Source organism: Lutra lutra, chromosome 4, assembly GCF_902655055.1.
Source record: "Lutra lutra chromosome 4, mLutLut1.2, whole genome shotgun sequence".
NCBI classification, from domain to species: Eukaryota; Metazoa; Chordata; class Mammalia; order Carnivora; family Mustelidae; genus Lutra; species Lutra lutra.
Genome location: NC_062281.1, coordinates 60,382,455 through 60,407,906, shown reverse-complemented (window position 1 = coordinate 60,407,906; position 25,452 = coordinate 60,382,455). Strand labels below are relative to the sequence as shown.

General features: G+C 38.2%; 1 protein-coding gene and 1 non-coding gene across 3 annotated transcripts; both read right to left on the bottom strand.

The window, feature by feature from the left end:
* On the bottom strand, positions 1-25,452 carry ELOC (elongin C). Of its 2 annotated transcripts, none has more exons than XM_047724130.1 (4): positions 25,302-25,452; positions 13,913-13,966; positions 8,777-8,920; positions 1-736 (listed from the first exon to the last, which is right to left on the bottom strand). In XM_047724130.1, exons 2-4 carry the CDS (start codon positions 13,914-13,916, stop codon positions 546-548), a joined length of 339 nt encoding a protein of 112 aa, XP_047580086.1. In that variant the 5' UTR covers positions 13,917-13,966; positions 25,302-25,452; the 3' UTR covers positions 1-545. The 2 variants fall into 2 exon arrangements, with proteins under 2 accessions (XP_047580086.1, XP_047580087.1); XM_047724131.1 differs by lacking the exon at positions 25,302-25,452 and adding an exon at positions 24,780-25,138.
* LOC125099486 (U6 spliceosomal RNA) lies at positions 884-991 on the bottom strand. Its single transcript, XR_007127211.1, has one exon. It is a non-coding gene; the product is annotated as a U6 spliceosomal RNA (small nuclear RNA).

The window sequence follows — 25,452 nt, the reverse complement described above, 5'->3', positions numbered from 1 at the left end:
TACACTTAATACTGCAGTTTATCAAAAGACACCTAAGAAATGTCAACTCTTATGTCTTTGACAATTATAAAAATCAATGTTCTGGCTAAGTTATAAACATGTTTATAATGCAATTATTTGCATATCTCTAGTAATGCTAACAACAGTTATAAGATCAGAATAGGTTTAAAAAAAAACACTAAAAACACAAAAATACGTAGCCCCATTATTTACCTGTAGAATGTGTTCATTTATGCTTAAATTTCAGTATTTACTATTTCACCACTGCTCTAATTTTAAAAATCACATCCAAAGGATAAGGCAAAACCACCTACGAATTGGCATATTTGTTTATTTCTCAATTTGTGAAAATGTCCTTAATTTGTTGATGTAGCAAACAAATTCAACTCTGATTGCTATGCAAAAGAACAGAAGATAATCTGCTTTGCAATGAACTTTAAAGTTCAACTGCACACAGGCAACATGCTAAATATGAAAAAATTACTAACTGAACTACAGGTATTAAATACTGAAAAAAGTTAACAGTTTATTATAATTTATTTTATTTAACAATCTAGGAAGTTCGCAGCCATCAGCAGTTCCAGTGCAATTTCAGGTGCAATTGGGAATTCAGGAATCTCTGTGGAGCTGTTAGTGTAGCGAACCTTGTAGGTAAAATACATGCATACTTTTGATAGCACGTGTGAAGGTATCTCTCTAAAATTGACTTCATTAGTTTCGTTCTCAGCAAACTGACCTGTAAAAGAAAAGGAGTATGTTTGTTACAGGATGAATGAATTCACATGTTGGGAAGTCCTAACTCTCAGTACTTCCAAAAGTGACCATATTTGGAGATAGGCGCTTCCTCCTCCCTGCCTTTTATTTTCTGTTCAGAAAACATTTTAAAAATACAGAATGTTTCACAAATTTGTGTATCATCCTTGCATAGGGGCAATACTAATCTTCTCTATATTATTCCAGTTTATAGTATAGATGCTGCTTAATGATTCATGGATGGGGTCTTTGAAGAGGTAATTAAGACAAAAAACAGGATTATTAGAATGGACCCTAATCTACTACGACTGGTATCCTTGTAAGAACAGGAGGTTAAGTCAAAGCCATACAGAGGGAAAACAGTGTGAAGAACACAGGGAGAAGTCAGCCATCAGAGCAAGAAAGAGAGGCCTCGGAAGAAACCCTACCAATACCCTGATCTCAAATTCCTACCCTTCAGAATTATGAGAAAGTAAACTTCTATTGTTTAAATCACTCAGTCCAAGGTACTTTGTTACAGCAGTCTTAGTAAACTAATACAATGTGAAAAGAATGAACTCAACTAGCATCAAAAGAAAGACGTAATTGATTTGAGTATAAATATAAAAAAAACTTTATTAAGATTGCAAATGAGATTAATCAAGACTGAATTTTAAAAATTCTAATGTTCTTCCAGGACTTTGGACACTTTAGCTTTTCCTAAGAATCATGGTGGCATGATTAAGTGAGGGTGAACAGGATACAAAAAAGGACAAATCTTTTAGAAGATTCAGTTTAAGGAATCAAATCTTTATGGATCATTAGGAGCCCTATGCTTTATGGAGTTGCCATGTAAAAACAGATAATAAATGTAATACTATTTAAAAAAAAAATAAAAGCATTTTTTAAAAGATTTTATTTATTTATTTGACAGACAGCGATCGCAAGTAGGCAGAGGGGCAGATAGAAAGAAAGGGAGAAGCAGGCTCCCTGCTGAGCAGAGAGCACCGATGTGGGACTCGATCCCAGGACCCTGGGATCATGACCTGAACCGAAGGCAGAGGCTTTAACCCACTGAGCCACCCAGGCGCCCCTAAAAGCATTTTCTTAAGAAAGCAAACCTACTGTGTCCCCTTTTAGTTTTCAAAATTTTGATTATTTTAGTGAGAGCTCCTCATAAGCTACTTCTCTTTTAGTAACACTTTATAAACTCTTTTAATGATCTCAAAATTTCTTTAGCTATATAGAGATTATAGCATTTAGCATTTACAGGAATAAAACAATTTCTTAGCAGTCTAGGACTAGCATTGTGTAGTCAATATAAAAGGGAAAAAATGCTTTCTGAGAATGTAGTTTTTTTTTTTTTTAAAGTTTTCTAATAACGGTCTACTGGTTGGGGGGTGGGGTGAGAAGAAAGGAGAGCAAGACTGAATGAAGAATTCATAGCAATGAGGTAAATTTTGGTTTGTCAATGACCAAAACTCTCTTTCTTGAATACGTGCATGAAATATTACCAACAAACAGTTAGTAAGCTTTTATTATTTTTAATTTTTAAAATTTATTTGAGGAAGAGAGAGATTTCAGAGGGAGAGGGAGAAGTAGACTTGCCACTGAGCAGAGAACCTGATGTGGGATCTCGATCCCAGGACTCTGAGATTATGACCTGAGCCGAAGGCAGACGCTTAACTGACTGAGCCATCCAGGAGCCCAGTAAGCTTTTTTTTTTTTCTTTTTTCTTTTTTTAAAATATTTTATTTTATTCATTTGACAGAGAGAGAGAGAGATCATAAGTAGGCAGAGCAGCAGGCAGAGAGGGGGAAGCAGGCTCCCTGCTGAGCAGAGAGCCCAATGTGGGGCTTGATCCCAGGACCCTGAGATCACGACCTGAGCTGAAGGCAGAGGCTTAACCCACTGAGCCATCCAGGTGCCCTGTAAGCTTTTGATATTAAATAAACATTAGGGTTTTTTGAGGTGAAATTCATATAACATAAAAATCATTTTAGAGTATACAATTCAGTGTACGTTCATGATACTGTGCAACCACCACTGCTATCCAGTTTCAAAACATTCTCATCATCCCAACATAAAACCCCATACCCTCTAAGCAGTTCCTGTCCATTTTCCCATCCCCAGCCTCTGGCAAATGCCAATCTTTCTGTCTCTATGGATTTGTTCTGGATATTTTATACAAGTGGAATCATATAAATGCAACCTTTTATATCTGGCTCCTTTCACTTATATTTTGAAGGTTGCATGTATCAGTACTTCATTCCTTTTTATGTAAGCATTAGTTTTGGGCTGCAGATAAACTAAAGGAGATCAAGCTTACAAAAAGCAAATATCTTTTAATTTTATTATTAACTAAAATTTATTGACATCCATGACCTTGGTTTTCTAAGTACATCCAAGCTCTATCCAGTATAGAAGTCCAAAAGTAATTCAACCTATGAGCAATGAGTACTGCTAGCAACCAAACTGGCGTTCCTAAGTACTATTTTCCACTACAAGAAAACAGCTCTTTGGAAAAAAGTCTGTTTTCAGGATTAGAGAATAATTTTTTTAAAAAAGATTTTATTTATTCATTTGACAGAGATCAAAGGTAGGCAGAGAGACAGGCAGAGAGAGAGGAAGGGAAGCAGGCTCCCCGCTGAGCAGAGAGCCCGATGCGGGGCTCGATCCCAGGACCCTGGGATCGCGACCTGAGCCGAAGGCAGAGGCTTTTTTTTTTTTTTTTTTTTTTTAAAGATTTTATTTATTTATTTGAGAGAGAGACAGTGAGAGAGAGCATGAGCGAGGAGAAGGTCAGAGGGAGAAGCAGACTCCCCATGGAGCTGGGAGCCCGATGCGGGACTCGATCCCGGGACTCCAGGATCATGACCTGAGCCGAAGGCAGTCGTCCAACCAACTGAGCCACCCAGGCGTCCCACGAAGGCAGAGGCTTTAACCCACTGAGCCACTCAGGTGCCCCAGGATTAGAGAATAATCTATCAAATGAGCTTGACAGGGGTGTCTGGGTGGCTCTGACCATTTAGCAGCTGCCTTTGGCTCAGGTCATGATCCCAGAGTTCTGGGATGGAGCCCCATGTCAGGCTCCCTGCTCCACGGGGAGCCTGCTTTTTCCTCTCCCTCTGCCTGCTGCTACACCTGCTTGTATTCTCTCTCTCTCTTTCAAATAAATAAAATCTTTAAAAAAAATAAAAACAAAAAAAAAAATGAGCCTGAGAAATCTTGTTATTATAGAAAGTAGTACAGCTATCTAAGACTACCAGAGCCATGTCAAAAGGACACGAGAGCCAACCTGATGTGGCTCCTTCTGGCATAAAAATGGAGCAAACGGTACAATTTGAACACCAGTGAGAAGGACTGCACTAGATTAAAAAACATCAAATAATAAAAAGTCACAAGTTGAAAATGATACACAAAAAAATCCAAACAAAAACCAAAATACTCTTTGCTACTACAGGATGCTGAAGAATCATTTCATTACACTGAAAAATTATATGTAAAGGGAAAAAAAAAAGCATTTATCTTTTCTTTGCTATACAGAGTTATATTTCAGGATAACCAAATAGTTCTTTATAATAAGAATTCTAATTAATAAATGCAGAAGAAATTATAAGAATTAGAAAAGCACTGTTTTGGGCACCTGGGTGGCTCAGTGGGTTAAGCCGCTGCCTTCGGCTCAGGTCATGATCTCAGGGTCCTGGGATCGAGTCCTGCATCGGGCTCTTTGCTCAGCAGGGAGCCTGCTTCCCTCTCTCCCTCTCTGCCTGCCTCTCTGTCTACTTGTGATCTCTCTCTGTCAAATAAATAAATAAAATCTTAAAAAAAAAAAAAAAGAAAAAGAAAAGCACTGTTTTCTAATTCCAAATGAAGTAAATCTCAGCAATAATTACAATGAACACTAAAAGCATTATATGGAAATCTGACTGCAGATTGTTCATAGATGAATCAGCTTGCTAACCCTGGAACTCACATATCAGTCTCAACATCACTAAAAGATTGAGACAACAGGAATAGAGTGGTACCACCTATAAAGTATTTGCCTAGAAAAATGAACTGGATTCTAATCAAGCCTCTAGAGTTGTAATTATAAGCTTACAAGATGAAATATTAAGTCTAATTTAAATGTGGACAATTTACAAATAACCGTGTTTCTCCATAAAATTCATGGTCTGAAAAAAAGGGAGAGTAAGGGGAACTATCATAGATTTTGCAAGTCAAATGACACTAGCAGGGAATAATCAGCCTGAAATACTCATAAAAAAATGATAATAGATGAAATAAGATTGGCAAAACATTGATAAAATTGAAGGTGGATGATGGGTACATGGAAATGTATTATACTATTCTACTTTTGTGTGTGTTTTAAAATCTCCATAGTAGGGGCGCCTGGGTGGCTCAGTGGGTTAAGCCGCTGCCTTCGGCTCAGGTCATGATCCCAGGGTCCTGGGATCGAGTCCCGCATCGGGCTAGCTGCTCAGCAGGAAGCCTGCTTCCCTTCCTCTCTCTCTGCCTGCCTCTCTGCCTACTTGTGATCTCTCTCTGTCAAATAAATAAATAAAATCTTTAAAATAAAATAAAATAAAATAAAATCTCCATAGTAAAAAATACAGACAAGGAATTACAAGTGACCTCAAATAAAAACAACCAACAAAACTAAAAGGCAACATATGGAATAGAAGATACTTGTAAATGACATACCTGACAAAGGTGAGTAACCAAAATATATAAAGGACTTATAAAACTCAACACCCAAAAAACTGAATAATCTAATTAAAAAATGGACAGAAGACATGAATAGACATTTTCCCAAAGAAGACACAGATGGGGGCGTCTGGGTGGCTCAGTGGGTTATGCCTCTGCCTTTGGCTCAGGTCATGATACCAGGGTTTTGGATCAAGCCCTGCGTCAGGCTCTCTGCTCTGTGGGGAGCCTGCTTCCTCCTCTCTCTGCCTGCATCTCTGCCTACTTGTGATCTCTCTGTCAAATAAATAAATAAGAATCTTAAAAAAAAAAAAAAAGACATAGATGGACAACAGACACATGAAAAGATACTCAGTATCTCTCATTATAAGGGAAATGCAAATCAAAACTATGATGAAGTATCACATCTGTCAGAATGGCTAAATTCTGGGTGGCTCAGTCAGTTAAGCATCTGCCTTCAGCTCAGGTCATGATCTTAGGGTCCTGAGATCAAGCCCCCACTGGGCTCTCTGCTCAGCGGGGAGCTTGCATTTCCCTCTACCTCTGCCTGCCATTCTGCTTATTTGTGCTCACATACTCCCTCTCTCCCTAAAAAAAAAAAAAAAAAAAAAAAAAAGAGTGGCTAAAGTCAACAACATAAGAAACAACAGGTGTTGGCAAGGATGTGGAGAAAGGGGACTCCTCTTGCACTGTCGGTGGGAACGCAAACTGGTGCAGCCACTCTGGAAAACAGTATGGAGGTTCCTCAAAAAGTTAAAAATAGAACTACCTTATGATCCAGCAATTGCACTACTATGTTTTTACCCAAAGAATACAAAAATACCAACTCAAAGGGATACATGCACCCCGATATTTAGAGCAACATTATTTACCATAGCCAAACTATGGAAAGAGTCCAAGTATCCACCAACTAATAAATGGATAAAGATGTGGTATGTGGTGTGTATTCGTGTATGTGTACACACACACACACTGGACTATTACTCAGCCATAAAAAATTAAATCCTGCCATCTGCAACAACATGGATGAAGTTGGGAGTATTATGCTAAGCAAAATAAGTTAGAGAAAGAAAATACCATACTATCACTCTTGTATGGAATTTAAGGAAAAAACCAACGAGCAAAGTTGGGGGGGGGGAAGTAGAGGGGCAAAGCAAGAAACAGACTCTTAATTTCAGAGAACAAACTGATGGTGACTAGAAGGGAGGTGGGTGGGTGGATGGGTTAAACAGGTGATGGGAACTAGGGCATGTACTTGTGATGAGCACTAGGTGTTGTATGGAAGTGCTGAATCACTGTATTATACACCTGAAACTAGTATTATGCTGTACAGTAACTAACTTGAATTTAAATCAAAACTAAAAAAAAAAAAAAAAAAAAAAAAAAAAAAACAAACCCAAAACAAGGGACCTCAAATAGCCAAAACAATCTTGAAAAAGTAAAATAAAATTAGAGGCCTCACACTTCCCCATTTCATAGCTTACTCCAAAGCTATAGTAATTGAAATACTGTGGCATTAGCACAAGAATAGATCAATGGAATGGGGCACCTGATTGGCTCAGTGGGTAGAGCATGCAACTCTTGATGTCAGGGTTTTGAGTTCAAGCTCCACACTAAGTGTAGAAATTACTTAAAAAAAAAAAAAGAAAAAAAAAAAAAGGACTCTCAATGCAAGAGAGTTGAGAACACATAAATAAACCCATATAGCTATGATTAACTTATTTTCAACAAGGTGCCAAGACCCTTAAATGGGGGAAAGAATAGTCTCTTTAACAAATGGTACTGGGAAGCCCATGTAAGAGGGAATGAGGCTGAGTCATTACCTCACACCATATACAAAAATTAACTTAAAATCAAAGACCTAAATCTAACAGCTTAAATCACAGAACTGGGGAAGCCTGGGTGGCTGAGTTGGTTAAGGTCTGCCTCTGGCTCATGGCATGATCCCAGGGTCCTGGAACTGAGCTCTACATAGGGCTCCTTGCTCAGCAGGGAGCCTGCTTCTCCCTCTCCCTCTGCCTGCTGCTCCCCCTGCCTGTGCTCTCTCTGTCAAATAAATAGGTAAAATCTTTAAAAATAAATAAAATCATAGAACTGTTATAAGAAAATATTTGCAAATGATGCCTGATAAGGGGTTAGGGTCCAGAATTTATGAAAAACTCTATGACTCAGTAACAAAAAGACTTAACAACGGAACTGAAAAATATTTAACAGATTTGAATAAACATTTCTCCAAAGATGATATGCAAATATATAGCAAACACCAGAAGCGATGTTCAGCATTTCCTTAACAAGTCCTTAGGGAAATGTTAATCCAAAATACAATAAAGAGTGCCTGGATGGTTCAGTCAGTTAGGCATCTGACTCTTGGTTTCCGCTCAGGTCATGATCTCAGGGTCTTGAGACTGAGCCCTGCATTGGGCTCCATGCATAGCGGGGAGCCTGCTTGAGATTCTCTCTCTTCCTTTCCCTCTGCCCCTTCCCTTGCTCATGTTCTCTCTTAAATAAATCAATCTTGAAACAAAATACTAGGAGAGGGGTGCCTGGGTGGCTCAGTGGGTTAAGCCTCTGCCTTCAGTTCAGGTCATGATCTCAGGGTCCTGGGATCAAGCCCTGCATCAGGCTCTCTGCTTAGCAAGGAGCCTGCTTTGCACTCCTCCCCCTCTGTCTGCCTCTTTGCCTACTTGTGATCTCTCTCCCTCTGTCAAATAAATAAATAAATAAAAATCTGAAGAAAAAAAAAAAACAGGAGAAACCACTTCACACCTGTTCGGATGGCTAGAATCAAAAAATAGGAACATAAATGTCAGTGAAAATGTGGAGAAACTAGAATACTCATACAATGGTGGTAGGAATGTAAGATGGTGCATCTACTGTGCATTTTGGTAGTTCCTTCAAAAGCTGAACATAGTATTGTTCATGCTCTAGAAAATCCCAAGCCTCGAAAAAAAAATTTCTTTGAGGTAAAAAAAAATTATTTGAACAAAGAAAGAAAGAAAGAAAGAAAGAAAGAAAGAAAGAGAATATTAAGAATAGATGTTTGGGAAGTGGTAACTTCTAAAAAAATAAACTGTATATGTAATTATGAGCACAAATCACCAATAGTGTTCTCCTGTGGTGAGGAAATTAACGATGGCAACTAACGTAGGGAAAAGAGCCCTTCCTAGGAGGGTAAATAACTGAAAACAGGAACTGGCAGAAATCAGTTTTTCCAAAGCAACACAATCATGCAATAATGTCAGAACAGTTATTGTCTCATTTAATGTTATGAGTCAATTCAAGTAAAAACACATTAATAGTGAAGATTTATTAACAGAAAATAAAGAAATGTACCTACCTGGGCCACTCAACATGGCTTTTATTGTTCCGGATGTTAGTGCATGTTCTCTTTTTACAATAAATTCATGACCATCCGAAGATATCAATTTGACATACATGGCATCAGGGCCTTCACACCCACCATAGGTTTTCTCTTCTCCATCTAAAGTAAATGATTTTTCAATCACAAAATTAAAAACAAACAGGTTTACCAAGGTTAGTATTTGACTAACTCAAAAGTGAAACATTTCTGGATGGTAACATCTCCCAAGATTTTAAGATTTTTTAACTCTTTGTTTTATTATTACCTGACATTTTCCAATGTCAGAATAAATTACATTCAAGGATATTACTTTGGGTAAAAATTTACCAATATTCTTCAAGGAAGTATTAACAATTTTTTTTTTCTTTTTGTGAACAGAGCAACATGTCCAAATTTGAAAGCTTAAACAAATTTTCAAACAGTAAAACTTCAAATTAAATCATGGGGAATACTCATGTTTAACATAAGATGCATTGTGTGCATTTACGAAAGAATGTTTGTATGTCATATGATTTCAACTTCTCTGACAAAGCTCCTAATTCTTAAAGTTAGGGCTTCTCTTTAATCAGAATCTTTACTCTTGATCCATAAAAATAATGATCAAAAGCTTTTATTACTGATTTTAAATTATTACATGACTGAAGTAAGGAATATAGACAAATACCAGTCTTTGAAATTCAAAGTAGAGGTGAGGAGATAGTGTAGATGTTACTCTACTGCCAGCTACCCTCACTGCCACCACGCTAGCTTCAGCCATAGTAGCTAGCTCAATATAACTTTTTTGGGAATATGTATTTTTTGTATATCCTTTTAAGAGGTTTCTAACACCTATAACTTTCACAGAAAATTTTAATTTTTATGATTACAAATATCTGAAAGAAAGTATCTTAAGGCTTATTCTAAAAAATTTAGGAAGCCCTAACAAAAGAAGTACAGAGGATAAAGATATTCAAGCTACAAAGATCCATTTATTTATTCATTTGTTAATAGTTAATTTAAAAATCCCTCAAATTAAGATTAATAAATATAAAAATCATTTATGTACTACTGCTGCCCAAAATGTCTAATCTGAATCTAATCTGGAGTAAACATTCAGATAAATCTAAATCTTAAAGTGTCATGAAAGACTTCACTCCTCATGCCCCCATAAGTAGGGAACTACTTAAAAGAGACTAAAGAAACAACACAGTAAGTGATCCTTGATTGGATCCTGGATATAAAACACCGGGATACCTTGGAGATACTCAGTTCTAGACCACACAATAAAGCAACTAATTCAAAGATGTGTCAAATGAATTTTCCAGTTTCCCAGTGGATATAAAAAAGTTATGTTTACGGCATACTATAGTCTATTAAGTGTGCAGTATCATTATGTCTAAAACAAAAATGTTTATACCTTAATTTAAAAATACTTTATTGCTGGGGTGCCTGGGTGGCTCAGTGGGTTAAAGCCTCTGCCTTTGGCTCAGGTCATGATCCCGGGGTCCTAGGATCAGCGTCCTAGGATCGAGCCTCGCATTAGGCGCTCTGCTCAGCAGGGAGTCTGCTTCCTCCTCTCTCTCTGCCTGCCTCTCTGCCTACTTGTGATCTCTTATTGTCAAAAAATAAATCTGGGGCGCCTGGGTGGCTCAGTGGGTTAAGCTGCTGCCTTCGGCTCAGGTCATGATCTCGGAGTCCTGGGATCGAGCCCCGCATCGGGCTCTCTGCTCAGCAGGGAGCCTGCTTCCTCCTCTCTCTCTGCCTGCCTCTCTGCCTACTTCTGATCTCTCTCTGTGTCAAATAAATAAAATCTTTAAAAAAAATAAATAAATAAATCTAATCGTAAAAAAAAATTCTTTATTGCTAAAAAATGCTCACCACTGTCTGAGTTTTCAGTGAGTAGTAACCTTTTTGCCAGTGGAGGGTCCTGCCTTGATGTTGATGGTCACTGATCAGGGATGTGGTTGCCGAAGGCTAGGGTGGGTGTGGCAATTTCTTAAAATAAGACAAAAGTGAAGTCTGCTGCATCAATTAACTCTTTTAGGAACGATTTCTCTGTGGCATGTGATGCTGTTTGACAGCATTTGATCCACAGAACCTCTTCAAAATCAGAGTAAATCCTCTCGAACCCTGCCATTGCTTTATCGACTAAGTTAATATTCTAATTCCTTTGTTGTCATTTCAACAGTCATCACAGCATCTTTACTAGTAGATTCCACCTCAAGAAACCACCTTCTTTGCTCTTCCATTCGATGCAACTCATCCATTCGAGTTTGACCATGAAGCTGCAGCAATTCAGTCATATCTTCAGGCTCCACTACTGATTCTAGTTGTTGCTGTTTCTACTACATCTGCAGTTACTTCCTCCACTGAAGTCCTGAACCTCTCAGAGTCATCCATGAGGGCTGGAATCAACTCCTTCCACATCCTGTTGATATGCTGACCTCTTTCCATGAATCACATGTATTCTTTTTTTTTTTTTAAGATTTTATTTTTATTTATTTGACAGAGATACAGTGAGAGAAGGAATGCAGGCAGTGGGAGTGGGAGAGGGAGAAGCAGGTTCCCCACCCAGCAGGGAGCCTGATGGCTTGATCCCAGGAATGACCTGAGCTGAAGGCAGAAGCTTGAGGACTGAGCCATCCAGGCACTCCAGGTTCACATGTATTCTTAATGGCATCTAGAACGGATGAATCTTTTCCAGGTTTTCAGTTTACTTTGCCCAGATGCAGCAGAAGAATCACCAACTGTGGCAGCTATACCTTACGAGATAGATTGCTTAAGTAATAAGAGCAGGCTTAAAATATTCAGTAAACCATGCTGTAAACAGATGTGCTATCATCCAGGCTTTGTTGTTCCATTTATAAAGCACAGGCAGAGTAGATTTAACATAATTCTGGGCTCTAGAATTTTTGGAATGGTCAGTGAGCACTGGCTTCTACTGAAAATCACCAGCTGCATTAGTCCCTGACAAGAGTCAGCCGGTCCTCTGAAGATGTGAAGCCAGGGACTGAATTTTCTCTCTAGCTGTGAAAGTTCCAGATGGCATCTTTTTCCAATACGAGGTGTTCCATCTCCATTGAAGATCTGCTGTTTAGCACAGCCACCCTCATTAATTACCTTAGCTGGATCTGGGAAACTTGCTGTAGATTCTGCATCAGCACTTGCTGCTTTACCTTCAGTTTTATGTCACAGAGACAGCTTTTGTCCTTAAACCTCATGAGCCAGGTTTTGCTAGCTTCAGACTTTTCTTTTACAGCTTCCTCAACCTCTCTCAGCCTTCACAGAATTGAAGAGTCAGGGCCTTGCTATGGATTAGGCTTTGGTTTAAGGAACTGTTGTGGCTGCTTTGATCTTCTATACAGACCACTCAGACTTTCTCCATCAGTGATAACTCTGTTTTACTTTTTTATTATTCACCTGTCCACCAGAGTAGCACTTTTTATTTCCTTCAAGAACTTTTCTTTTGCATTCACACCTTGGCCAACTGTTTGGCACAAACGGCATAGCTTTCAGCCTGTCTCAGCTTTTGACATGCTTTCCTCACTAAGTTTAACCATCTCTTGCTTTTGACTGAAAGTGAGAGAAGTATTTCACTTGAATACTTAAAGGCCATTAATTAGCCTACTAATTTATTAATTAACCCAATTTCAATTTTCCTGTCTTAGGGAATAGGGTGATCTGAAGAGATAAGGGAAGACCTGGCTGGTACAGCAGTCAGCATACAGCATGTATCGATTAAGTTCCCCATCTCTGTGGGCACGGTTCATGGGATGTCACAACAACTACTACAGTAACATCAAAGATCACTGACCACCATAACAAATATAATAATAGTGAAAAAGTGAAATACTATGAGAATTACCAAAATGTGAGAGACATGAAATGAGCAACTGCTGTTGGAAAAATGGCACCAATAGATGTGGTCCACACAGGGTGGCCACAAGCCTTCAATTTGTAAAAAAAAAAAAAAAAACCATGCAGTATCTGCAAAATGCAATATGAAGCACAATAAAACAAGGTATGTCTATAATATACTTGCTATAAAGAACAATACTGACACAACTGGGAAATTCTGAATATGGACCTAATTATGAGAAGCCTACTCCAGTATTTAGGTGTGAAGTGATATGGTACAGAAAAATATGCATGTGTGTGTATATGGGTATATAAATATAACACACACAAGGAAAGCAAATGTGGCAAAGCATTAACAATCACTGAAGGCTACACATATCATTTCTGCAATTTTTCATAATAAAAAGCTGGGAGACTCATAAGGATGCAAGTAACTTGTAAATTATAGACTACTCAAGCATACAAATATTTAGCAGGTTTTGCCCATCTCTTAGAAAATAAAAACAATTTTCAATTAAATTTATATTCTTGCATTTTTGGCAAGAATTTAAAGCACTTTTTATGTTTGTTGGGAAAGTTTCTAATTTAAGTTGCTATTACTTACTAGGAATCACAAATTATACTTGGCACAAAATATTACTTATCTGCCTTTCAAAAATAAATATAGGCATACCTTTATTGTGCTTTGTTTTATTGTGTGTCTGCACTTTTTACAAACTGAAGGTATGTGGCAACCCTGCACTGAACAAGTCTGTTGGTGCCACTTTCCAACAGCACTTCTCACTTTGTGTCTGTGTCATGTTTTTGTAATTCTGGCAATACTTCAAACTTTTCAATACTGTTTTTGTTATGGTGATCTGTGATCAGTGATGACTCACTAAAAGCTCAGATGATTAGCATTTTTTGGCAATAAAGTTAAATAAAATAAATAAATAAAATAAATAAAAATTAAATAAATTTAAATAAAAATTTAATTAAGGTACTATATATCTATTTTTACACATAATGCTACTAGACTATAGCACAGTGTAAACCTAATTTTTACAAACAGGAAACCAAAAAATTCATTTGACTTGCTTTACTGCTGTGGCCTGGAATCAAACCCACAGTATTGCTGAGGTATGCCTGTGGTAAACAAATGCTGTGGATTTAACTAATTTTAATCTACTCTGATCATTTTTTTACTTGCATTCACCAATGTAAAAGGTCTATCTTTGAGGAAAAAAAAACCCAGCTTCTACTAGTTGAAATATAAAATTACTTTATATAACTTACCCATTATGTTCTTATGAAATTCTACTTTACTTCCACAGGAACTCTGGTAGTTTCCTGAAAATATAACAATGCTATTTTAAGATTAATCCTGGAGTAATATGTTTTCACCCATTACTATTTAACGTCCTTGGTATTACAAATTCAAGGACTCTCTGTGCTATGCAAGAGTTTCCCAGCCACCATAATATGGAACAGTATCAGGTTTCTGAACATCTGAGAAAAGATGATCACCTTCAGAGTAGTAGTCTAAACACAGATTGGTTTTTTCGCCCCTTTAAGGGAACTATTGTGAAAATTATTTAAAAATACAGATGTTGTTCCTTAAGAGCGAAGTGAACTTGAAGGAGACTGCTGGCCTTAATCATCTCTTTGTATACTTATATCTACTAGATACTAGGGGAAACTAAAGCACGTATTTGCTGAATGAATGACAATACGATAAATCCAAGGACATGATGTAGCCTTCATAAAAGGGCTCGCCCTCGTCTTATGTAAGTGTGGCATTTATAATGCATTTTACTGGGCCATCCTTGCTGCAAAAGGCTATCAAAGTTCTGAAATTTAACAGTGAAGTGGTAGCAAATCTTTTCTATTTTAAGAAATCTTAAAAGTTTTTAGAAGTTTTTATTTATTTGAGAGAGAGAGAGAGCACAAGCGGGGAGGAGGATCCAGAGGAAGAGGGTGTACGAGACTCCCCACTGAGCAGGGAGCCCAGTGTGGGGCTCAATACCAGGACCCTGAAATCATGACCTGAGTTGAAGGTAGATGCTTAACTTAATGAACCACCCAGGTATCCCGAGAAATCTTAAATCTTACAAAATAAGATGAATGCTAAAGAGAAAGGGCTCATGTTGAGTACTTTTAATTTTCATATCATTTCTTCAAGGAGCATTTCACTTAAACCAATATATTTATGTTATTAACAGGAAAACATCCTGTTCTGTGAGAAATTCCCTAACCAGAATTTTATTCTAGCCTTAAAGGAAGGGCCAAGAAAATGAACCATAACATTTTAGAGCAGGAAAGAAACCTGGAGATAAACTATGTAATCCCTCATCTTAAAGATGGTAGCATCACTGATGTATACGGGGGCTGAATGATTTGTTCCAGGTAATGACAGAGTGAAAGTAGGAATCAAATCTATTAGGGGAATAGATTTGGAGGGGAATATTTAAAGTGCCATATCTAATAGGACGTAAGGGCAACAGTGGCAATGTTACATCATTACCAACAATTTGAGGGGCTAATGAGTGGTAAACATCGCCTTACATGACTTACATACATTATTTTAAAATAACACTTACACAAGGGAATTATTATTCCCACTTTAGAGGTGAAGAAACACTAAGAGGTTGCCACTTGCTTAAAGCTTCTACAGCTTAAGTGGCAGCATAAGGATTTAAAGCTAGTTGGTTTGCTTTAGAGCAAACACCACTTTCCATTATTCCATACTACCATGGTAAACAATTCTGGCTCCCATTAAAACTTTTCTACTACTGTTAAGAACTGCTCATATAAATCCTTAGATACTTATCTAAAATTTAAACAGTACTGCGTCACTTTGTAAGAAGAATAATAAAAATTCATTGGTCATAATTTATTCTGTTCACTGCTTTGTAATCTTTCTTCTAAAAAAAATGAAAAAGGAAAAAAAGTGCTAGAAGAACTTCGAGTGCCAAGTTTCTATCTGGAAAATCTCTAGAGCAAAACATCTAGGATGTTTATTTAACTAGCAGTAGCTAAGCAACCATGCAAAGTCACATCTTAGAAGCCCTCTGGGTAGCAACAGCTTCTCTACAGACTTCTTAATATAGTAAGTCAATCTCACCATTTATACAACAAAGGTGGAGAAGGGACTCGCCATCACTAATAAGAAAACAGTAAATTAACATTAACAGTTAAAAGTAAATCCTCATTCTTATGTAGAAGTTAAAAATATTTAAAATATGATTAAATCTGGATTACCTATAGACATCCAAGTTTGGGGTTAGAAAAATCCCAGTGTAAGCATTTGATCTCTTCTATACCTGAGGTCTGGAAATTTGAATTAGTAGGTAGAGGCAGTGTTTGAACAGTAAACTGAAAATAGTTCTAGGCAGAAGATAAAGCATGAACAAAAAGTCCTCAGATGTTATTATGCTTTTATAGTGTTATATATGAACATTACTCTTTTAGAGTTTTTTATTTTTTAGTAACAAATAGAAATTCTAGATGAGCCTAGCAGCTACACTGAAATCAGTTTTGAATCTAGTATCACTGAACACTGAAAAGATCTTTGAACAGTCCATCCTTTGAATCTGAAATGCTACCATTATCATTTACTATATTATCACAGGAATTTCTAGACTATATTCTGTCTCACTAATCTTTTTATATCTGACCAAAATATCCACTATTTTCACTATAACAGTGTGATAAACATATTTGCTAAATATCTCATGTTTCGCTAAAGTCTCATTTTATCATTACACATTTCCTGTTTGGTGGACTTTTTGGTACTTTACAGTTTTTATTATGAATGCCCTCTGTTTTCCTATTATACTTTCTGAAAGATTATTGCTGGTGTTTTAAAAAAAAGCTTTTAAATCCATTAAAAGATGGGGCACCTGGGTGGCTCAGTGGGTTAAAGCCTCTGCCTTCGGCTCAGGTCATGGTCTCAGGGTCCTGGGATTGAGCCCCGAATCGGGTTCTCTCTGCTCAGCAGGGAGCCTGCTTCCCCCTCTCTCTCTGCCTGCCTCTCTACTTGTGATCTCTCTCTGTCAAATAAATAAATAAAATCTTTAAAAAAAAAAAAAATAAATCCATTAAAAGTTGATTTTGTATCCCATCATCTTTGCAAAACTCTCTTATTAGTACTAACAGTTTTTCAATTGATTTGCTTGGATTATTAAGCAGATGATAGCAACAGCTGCAAGTCTATTCTTGTTATCTTTCTTTTACATTGGCTATTTACTTAGAAAAAGTAATAAGGTTAGGTGTCTGACATTACTCACAAAAGTATGCTACGGATTAAAGAACCAAATATAGAAAAATAGAAGAAAAAATGCAAATAACTCATAGACCTGTACAAAAATGCTTGATCCCAACAGTAATCATGGAACATGCAAACTAAAACATTAAACTGTGCTAGGAATCAAGTGTTGGAGGAGAGGGAAAAAGGGAAATACTAAATAAATAGCACAACAGTTTTTTGGAGGGCAAGAGCAGAATCATCAGAAGGCTAGCGATTATGGTATCACTTTAAAGAAACCTAGCCTTGTGTGCAAAGGCAAGTAAAAGGATACGACTTTAATAGTATACAAATGAAAAACTGAAATACGCTAAAAAGTTAATCAATTAGGGAACGAGCTAAATAGAAATAGTGTCTATAATTATTAATATTTACTAGGAGTGGTGAAAAGGAAAAAATTAAATCTATGGGTTGTAACAACATGGAATTACCACCAGGATAAAACTTAATTTTTAAAAGCAGAATTAGAATGATAGGTATAGTTTGGTGTTATTTATGTACGATAAGTGGTTTCTTACCTATTAATCATATTTCTGCAGATACATAAAATGCCATCAAAATACATGTTTGAAAATGTAAATTATTAGAAAACGATTTTTTCGGAAAACTATGATTTTAAATTAGATTTTACTTACATATTTACTTATGAAAGATTTTTATTTATTGGGACAGAGAGAGACACAGTGAGAGAGGAATACAAGCAGGGGAGTGGGGAGAGGGAGAAGCAGGCTTCCCGTGGAGCAGGCACAAGATGGGGGTCTGATCACAGGACCCGGGATCATGACCTGAGCGAAGGCAGACGCTTAACGAATGAGCCACCCAGGCGCCCCTATTATTTATTTTTAAAGATTTATATGAAAGAGAGCAAAGTGAGCGAGCACAAGTGAGGGGAAGGGACAGAAAAAGAGGGAGGAAGCAGACTTGCAGCTAGCAGAGAGCCCACAACAGGCTCAATGACCTGAGCCAAAGGCAGACACTTGACTGAGCGCCCAGGTATCCCTAAATTTCATTTTTTTAAAAAAAGATTTTATTTAAATTGTCAGAGAGAGAGAGAGAGAGAGAGAGTGCAAGCAGGGGGGAGCAGCAGTCAGAGGGAGAAGCAGGGTACTTCTTACCGATGTGGGACTCGATCCTAGGACCTGGCCGAAGGCAGATGGTTAACCCAACGAGCACCCAGGCATCCCCCTAAATTTGATTTTTAACAAAAACAAATAGGGACACCTGGCTGGCTCAGTTAGAAAAGCATGTGACTCTTGATCTCTGGGTTGTGAGTCTGAGCCGTTTGGTGTGGAGATTACTACATAATAAATATTTAAAAAAGGGGGGCACTTGGGCGGCTGTCAGGTGTGATCTTGGGATCGAGCCCTGCATGGGGCTCTGTGCTTGGGATTCTCTCTCCCCCACACCCCCCCTCCCCCCAACTCACTCTTGTGAGCAGCTGCGTGCTCTCTCTCTCTAAATAAATCTTTTTTTAAAAAGACCATTATGAATTTTTTTTTCTTTTAAAGATTTTATTTATTTACTTATTTGATAGAGAGCTTGGTGGGGGGAGAGACAGCACAATCAGGCTGAGCAGCAGGGAGAGGGAGAAGCAGGCTTCCTGCTGAGCAGAGACAGCCTCATGGGGCTTTATCTCACAACCCTGGGATTGTGACCTAAGTAGAAGGCAGGCACTTTAACCAACTGAGCCACCCAGGTGCTCCATAAATAAAATCTTAAAAACAAAACAAATAACAAGAAGTGTAATAGAACCAAGCAGCTCATAAGGGAACAATGGTCAGCCTGATGATTAGTTTCTTAACTCTGTAAAAACCAGGATTAATTGGAAAACCAAAGTAATACAAATGGACAGAAGTTAGAAGGTAATTCAGTTTGTCAGAAGACATAATTCCAGTTTGTCAGAAGACATCAAACTATCCTGCCCAGAATGTCCTTATAGTGTCACTGGATTTATGGCTCTCAAGAGGAGTTAAAATTCTCATTCTGGCCTCTTTTAACACAATAATATCCCTATATTTAGTTCTTGTGTAAGCAGTCTTAATACTTTTAGCAAATGGTACCCCTCCCCCATTTTTCCTCCATTGTGGAATTCATAGTTTTTTTCACTATTAGATGTAAATGCTTGTAACTTTCTCTTTTTAGATATATTTTGTCTTGCTTACTAGCTTGATGTTTCCACAAGGCAAGGAGGTCCTTTCTCTTTGTGACCAAGATAATCAATACAATGGTAATTATGTAGTAATGTTAACAATGTGAAGCTTCGTACAATAATGTTATCTGCCACTGACAAAGTACTATTCTGAGCTTTCTAAGAGAATAAAGTTATTCAATGATACACTGTTTTTTACCAAGATTGATTATGTTTTTGTTTTCCCATGATGCTGGCATTCTTTCTAGGAAAGAAATATTTAAGTTGATGGAAATATTTTGGGCTATACTGAAGGGAGGGAGTGACTAAAGAAGGAGACAGTATTCTACCTTTCACAATACATTTAGTCAATATGAATTCTTAATTCTGAAGACCATTTTTATTTTATTATTTATTTATTATTTTTATTTTTTTAAATTTATTTATTTGACAGAGAGACAGCAAGAGAGAGCATGAGCGAGGAGAAGGTTAGAGGGAGAAGCAGACTCCCCATGGAGCTGGGAGCCCGAAGTGGGATTCGATCCCAGGACCCTGGGGCCATGACCTGAGCGAAGGCAGTCGTCCAACCAACTGAGCCACCCAGGCATCCCGACAATTTTTATTTTAAAGACTTCGAGGACACAGGCACATTTTATGAAATTATTTTAACTAAAACATCAGTCTTCACAATTTTGCACCACCATAAACTGCGAATTAAATGCAAGAAGCATGTGTTCCTGTACATGACTTCTGGAATTTTATGTTTCCTAGAACTAATTCAGTTATCTGAAATGTTTGTTTGATAATGTCCTCAAATCTCCTAGGGTTAAAACTTGTTCCCAAACGCCCAAGTTGAAGAACAAGTTTTGTTCTCTGTGGCAGTCTACAGTACATCAAAGAGGGCAGTTCTTCGCTTTTACTAAGGGAGTCTATCAGGTCCTTTAAAGTAAAAGCACTGACCACAATTTCCGATCTGTTTTTGATGGTTAACAATTAGTCATGGTCTAATCGTCCTAAATGATCAAGTTTTTATTACTAGAATAATGACTCAACTAGGAATACTCAGTAATCAACTATATTATAATATTTCATTAGCAGGGCTTGGTTTCTAAAAACAAGCCCTCTGCCTGTCATCAACTGTGGGGTTTTAGGGATCTTGATTAGCAGAGATCTGATATTTGAGAACTCTATTTTAGACTGGCCATAAACGATCAATCAAAAATATTTTTATACAGGGTGGTGCAGACCACAACAATCATTAATGTTAAGTGGTCTGATGTTAAGTAGTCTCCAGATCACTGGAAATGAAGGTTCTTGATTATTTATGTTTTGGTAAGTTATAGCTGTTTCATGTCAATTTACAAGTGGCAAAATGATAAACAAGACTTTCGTAAATCCTTATACTGGATTCCTAAGTATTAATCCAAGAAATAATCTGCCCACAAAATACCTTTTACAAAAATGTTCACAGAGAAGCTTTACTCAAAATAAATGAGAAGCCACCCTGACGACACAAAGGCTGTGATCTATCTGTGCAGAGGAATACCATTCACAACAAAAGGAATGATCTACTGATACACAAGACATTAGGTGAATACCAGTGAATACCAAAAACATTATACTGAATGGAAAAACAAAAAAGTACATACTATATTATTCCATTTATATGAAATTCCAGAACAGGCAAAATGAACTTATGGTGAACTTATGGCTGCTTCTGGAGGAATGATTAGGAAGAAGATGAGGCAACTTTCTGGAAAATTAAATGGTACACTGAGCATTTCAAGATACGTTAATCATATCTCAGTTAAAAAGAATAAGGTTAGAGTAAGATTTTTAAGAAATTTACTATTTTTCTTAAATTTAGATATCTTTCATTGTAGAGATGTTATCAATTCCAGTTTTCTTGTTCATTAACCTTTCAAAGATACTTATGCTAATAATTAAACTGACCCAATTCTCTAGGTTGGGGAAGCTAATAGATCGGGAGTCAGATTTGGGGAGTCCTAAAGAAGTAAATCTGGAACTATGAAACTTTTAAGTGAACAGCCACAAAAGGAAAGTAGCTTTTGATCTGGGACTCAATGGATGGAGGTGTTTTTACCAAGCAGAACTGGAAGGAGAGGGAGATCCAGGCAAAATAAACAGTATGAGCCAAATGAGGAGAGGGGCGGGGAAGGCATGTACACAAAGTCACAGTGTCACTGCAAGTCCACATCTGAATTTCTACTCTCCAAATTTCTATTTTGAGACCCTGATAGGTTAAAGTGATAAGACTCCTGTTTATCTCTCAAACACAATGGACTAAACTGTCTAAAAGTTCCTTCCAGCACCACCATTTCATGTTAATACTCATCTGAAATTCCCCCTCCCTCTACCAATGCCTGTAATTCCCAATTTCCCATCTTTATTAAACAGAGTTGTTGCCCTCAAACAGCACAGGGCTCCAGACTGCTACGTGCTTCCATGGAGTCTGTCTGCTTCAACCCTGTAAACTACCTAACCTCCCTCTTAGACAATGATCTTCAAACTCCTTTGTTTTGGCTTAAAAAGGTTTGAACAAATATTCCCACTATGTAATATCTAATTATAGATTCTAAATACTATAAAATCCTAGTAAACAATCCTCCTAGTAAACTAGTTTTTCTACTCTGAAAAAATCCTAGCTTCTCCTAAACCTCCAATACCTTCTCCTCCTCCTTGCCCGACAACTTTATTTTATCAAGAAAACAGAAAGATTATCACTGCAATTGCCTTGTTTTTCCATCTTCGTCCTACCTGCATCTATATACCATACACTCTGTCTACCCTCCTGTTTCAAAAGTTGAATAAAAAAGGGGTGCCTGGGTGGCTCAGTGGGTTAAGCCTCTGCCTTCAATTTGGGTCATAATCTCAGGGTCCTGGGATTGAGCCCCGCATCGGGCTCTCTGCTCAGTGGGGAAAAATTGTTTCCTCCTCTCTCTCTCTGCCTGCCTCTCTGCCTACTTGTGATCTCTATCAAGTGAATAAATAAAACCTTAAAAAAAAAAAAAAAGATGAATAAAAACCATCCTTCCGGGGCGCCTGGGTGGTTCAGTTGTTAAGTGTCTGCATGCGGCTCAGGTCATGATCCCAGGGTCCTGGGATCAAGCCCTGCATCGGGCTCTCTGCTCAGCAGGAAGCCTACTTCTCCTTCTCCCACTCCCCCTGCTTGTGTTCCTCTCTCCCTTGTGCATCTCTCTGTCAAATAAATAAAAAATCTTTAAAAACCAACCAACCAACCAAAACCATCCTTCCTATTCAAGGCCAACCTTTCCACTTAAGCACACCTCTCTGAGGACTTTGTGCTGTTATTATTCCCATCAGCACATCAAAATGCTATATAATCACTACCCTTCACTTCTTAACCCACTCTGATCAGACTTCTGGCCCACTAGTACATTAAAGGGCTCATCTTATTTCTATTAGTTTACTTGCTTTCATGGTGAATTTTTAATCCTTATCTAACTCTTAGTAGGGTTTTATAGATGACTACTCCCCTCCTTCCCAGAACAGCTTCTTCCCTTAGTATTACAGATGCCATACCCTCCTGGCTTTTCTGTTCCATCCCTGTTTGCTCCTCTTTCGACCAGAGTGCTCCCAGTCATCTGCCTTCTTCTCCATTAATACTCTCCACTTGATGTCCTCTAGTCCACAGGTTTAAATATTACCCATTAAAAATGACCCGCAGGGGCACCTGGCTGGCTCAGATGGTTAAGCGTCTGCCTTCAACTCAGGTCATGATCTCCATGTCTTGGGATTGAGCCCCAAAATGGGCTCCCTGCTCACTGGGAGTCTGCTTCTCCCTCTCCCTCTGCCTGTGCTCTCTCTCAAATGAATAAATAAAATCTTAAAAAAAAAAATATATGACCCCCAAATAATCTTCCTTCCTAGCTTGACTTTGCCCCGAGCAACAGTTGTGGATATCCAACTTGCCTACTTGCTACTTGCCTATTTGATAATAATTATGAAAGTCCTCATTTATTCCTATGCAAAACTCTCAATTTATTCCTCAGAAATCAGTGTACCCTCCTGTGTTCCTTATTTCAGTAAATGGCACTACTGTTCACCCAGATGCTCAGGCAAAATAGTTGATTTCTCAATTTTTTTTCCATCCCAGGGGAGAAGGCAAGACCTACCAGGCTCCATCTTTAATTATATTCCAGATCACACCATTCCTCACAAACTTTTACCTTACATCTCTAGTTCAAGCTACCACTTCTCAATTGGACTACTACAAGCCTCCTTAGGAACTCGTTTCCTTACTTTCCTCCAACTGTTCTATTTGCCACCTAGTAACTTGTCATCAAAAACAGAAGTCAGGTATCATTCCCCTGCACAAAATCCTCTAATGCCCTCTCATTACAAACAGAAAAAGGACTATAAAGTTGTAATTATTTAGACTTAGCTAAGTACTCTGATTTTATTTCTCATAATTCTTATTTAACTATGCTCCACCTATACTGTATATTGGCCATTTTAGTATCTTAATAGGTTAAGTTCATTTGTTTCTTAAAGTCTTTACATTTATAGTTACTGCTATCTTAAAAGCTCTTCCATATTATTTAGGTCTGCAAGCAAAACACCACCCCTGAGAGAGGCAGGTCTTCCTTGCTCACTCCTCTATCAAAATTAGACACCCCTACCCTACTCACCTAATTTGACTCGACGTAACTCTAATCTTGACCTAATTTCTTCACATTTATCACCACTTGAAACTATATTTGCTTATATATACACTTATTGCATCTCCTCTCTTTCCCCAAGCTCCATGAAGGCAGGCCTGGTAAAACAGCTAGCCTATAGCAGGTGCTCAACAAGTATTTCTTGAGTGAATGGTACTATTATTTTCTTAGTCACCAAGGCTTGAAATTTCAGGCATCACTCGATGGGCTTTTCCTGATCTTATTTAATAATGGAAGAGTAAATCCTTATTAACAACTAAAATCCTAAAATAACTGTACACTTATCAGTATAAATGCAAATAACTGTACACTTATCAGTATAAATGCAAAAAGCTTCCAGATTACTTCATAGTACTGAAAAATCTGTATTTAAACGAACAAACAAACAAATACCCAAAAAGCACTTTATAAGGTACACTCAAATGTTACTTTAGAGCTTGATATACAAGGCTCACTATAACTTCTGCTACTGTCTAATTACATTACAGAATTATTATAAAGGTAATGAAACTGGCATCTACAAGTTGAAATAAACATACTTATAAAAATATATATATTTTGAAATGGTAGTTACTAGTTAAATTTCATACTTAGGGGAAAAAAAAATAGCCATTAAAAATTAAACATTAACTCCAGATCACCACTGGCAATAAATAAATATCCACCATGACAGGGCTCAGAGCTGTTCCTTACCATTGTATCTCCAGAATGAATGAATCCATGTGTGAACAGTAATCTTTCAACATCATGAATTACAAATATAATGTAAACGAGATCAAAGATTTATCATCTTAGTCTACTAAACAGAAAAGGAAACAACTATTTGAGGATCAAAAGCAACTGAGCAGTTTGAAAAAAAGGATTTAAAACTCAAACTAAAGGATTTCGGTTGTTTTCTACACAAACGTGAAAAAGTAAAATGCAAAGTAGAAATGCTCGCACTAATGGCATGAACTTTACAACTCTATGTTACGAAAAGAGATTTTAGTTCCGTAAGATAAACTCAATGGCCACTGTACTAGATACCTTTCAGACAAAACTGGAAAGCAGATGCACGACAGTCCCAAACTATCTAGTCGGGCACAGATCGTCCGACAAGTTGCCCAGAAGGTAAACGTCCCGGGGTCCTGCAGCTGGAAAAAGAGGGCTGTGACTGTGAGAGTCACTCCTCTGACTGGGGACCGACTCCAAAAAAAGGACGTATCTGAGTGCACACGGGGAAAGCAGAAAGGAAAAGCGACAGGGCTGCCATGCTCCTAACTCCACCCTCCCGGGGCTCAGCCCGGGGAAGGCCCAGACTCGCTGGCCGTCGCCCCTCCTTTCGCCCTCTCCGGAGCCCACCAAGCGGCGCCTAGAAAGGTCTCGCCGCCCTCTTCTCCCCTCCCCCAAACCAGGAGCTGAGAAGGCCGGGGGAGGTTAAGAGCTTCCGTTCCTTCCCCGCCCAAATGGGAAGGGGTGGGAAGTGGGATCGCGAGGGCGCCCAGTACGAGCCTTCCTTGTCTCCCACGCGGATCCGGAGTTCCGTTCCCACCCCAGCCCGAGACTCACTCGTCAGTCCTGCAGCCACCACAGCCACCGCGCCGGGTCCCCGCGCAACCGCCACAGCCCCTACTCCAGGGCCACCCCCCCACCCCAGCTGCCTGCCGCCGTGGGTTCCGGGGCAGTTAGAGGAATCACTTCCGTCGGGTCACTGACGCTT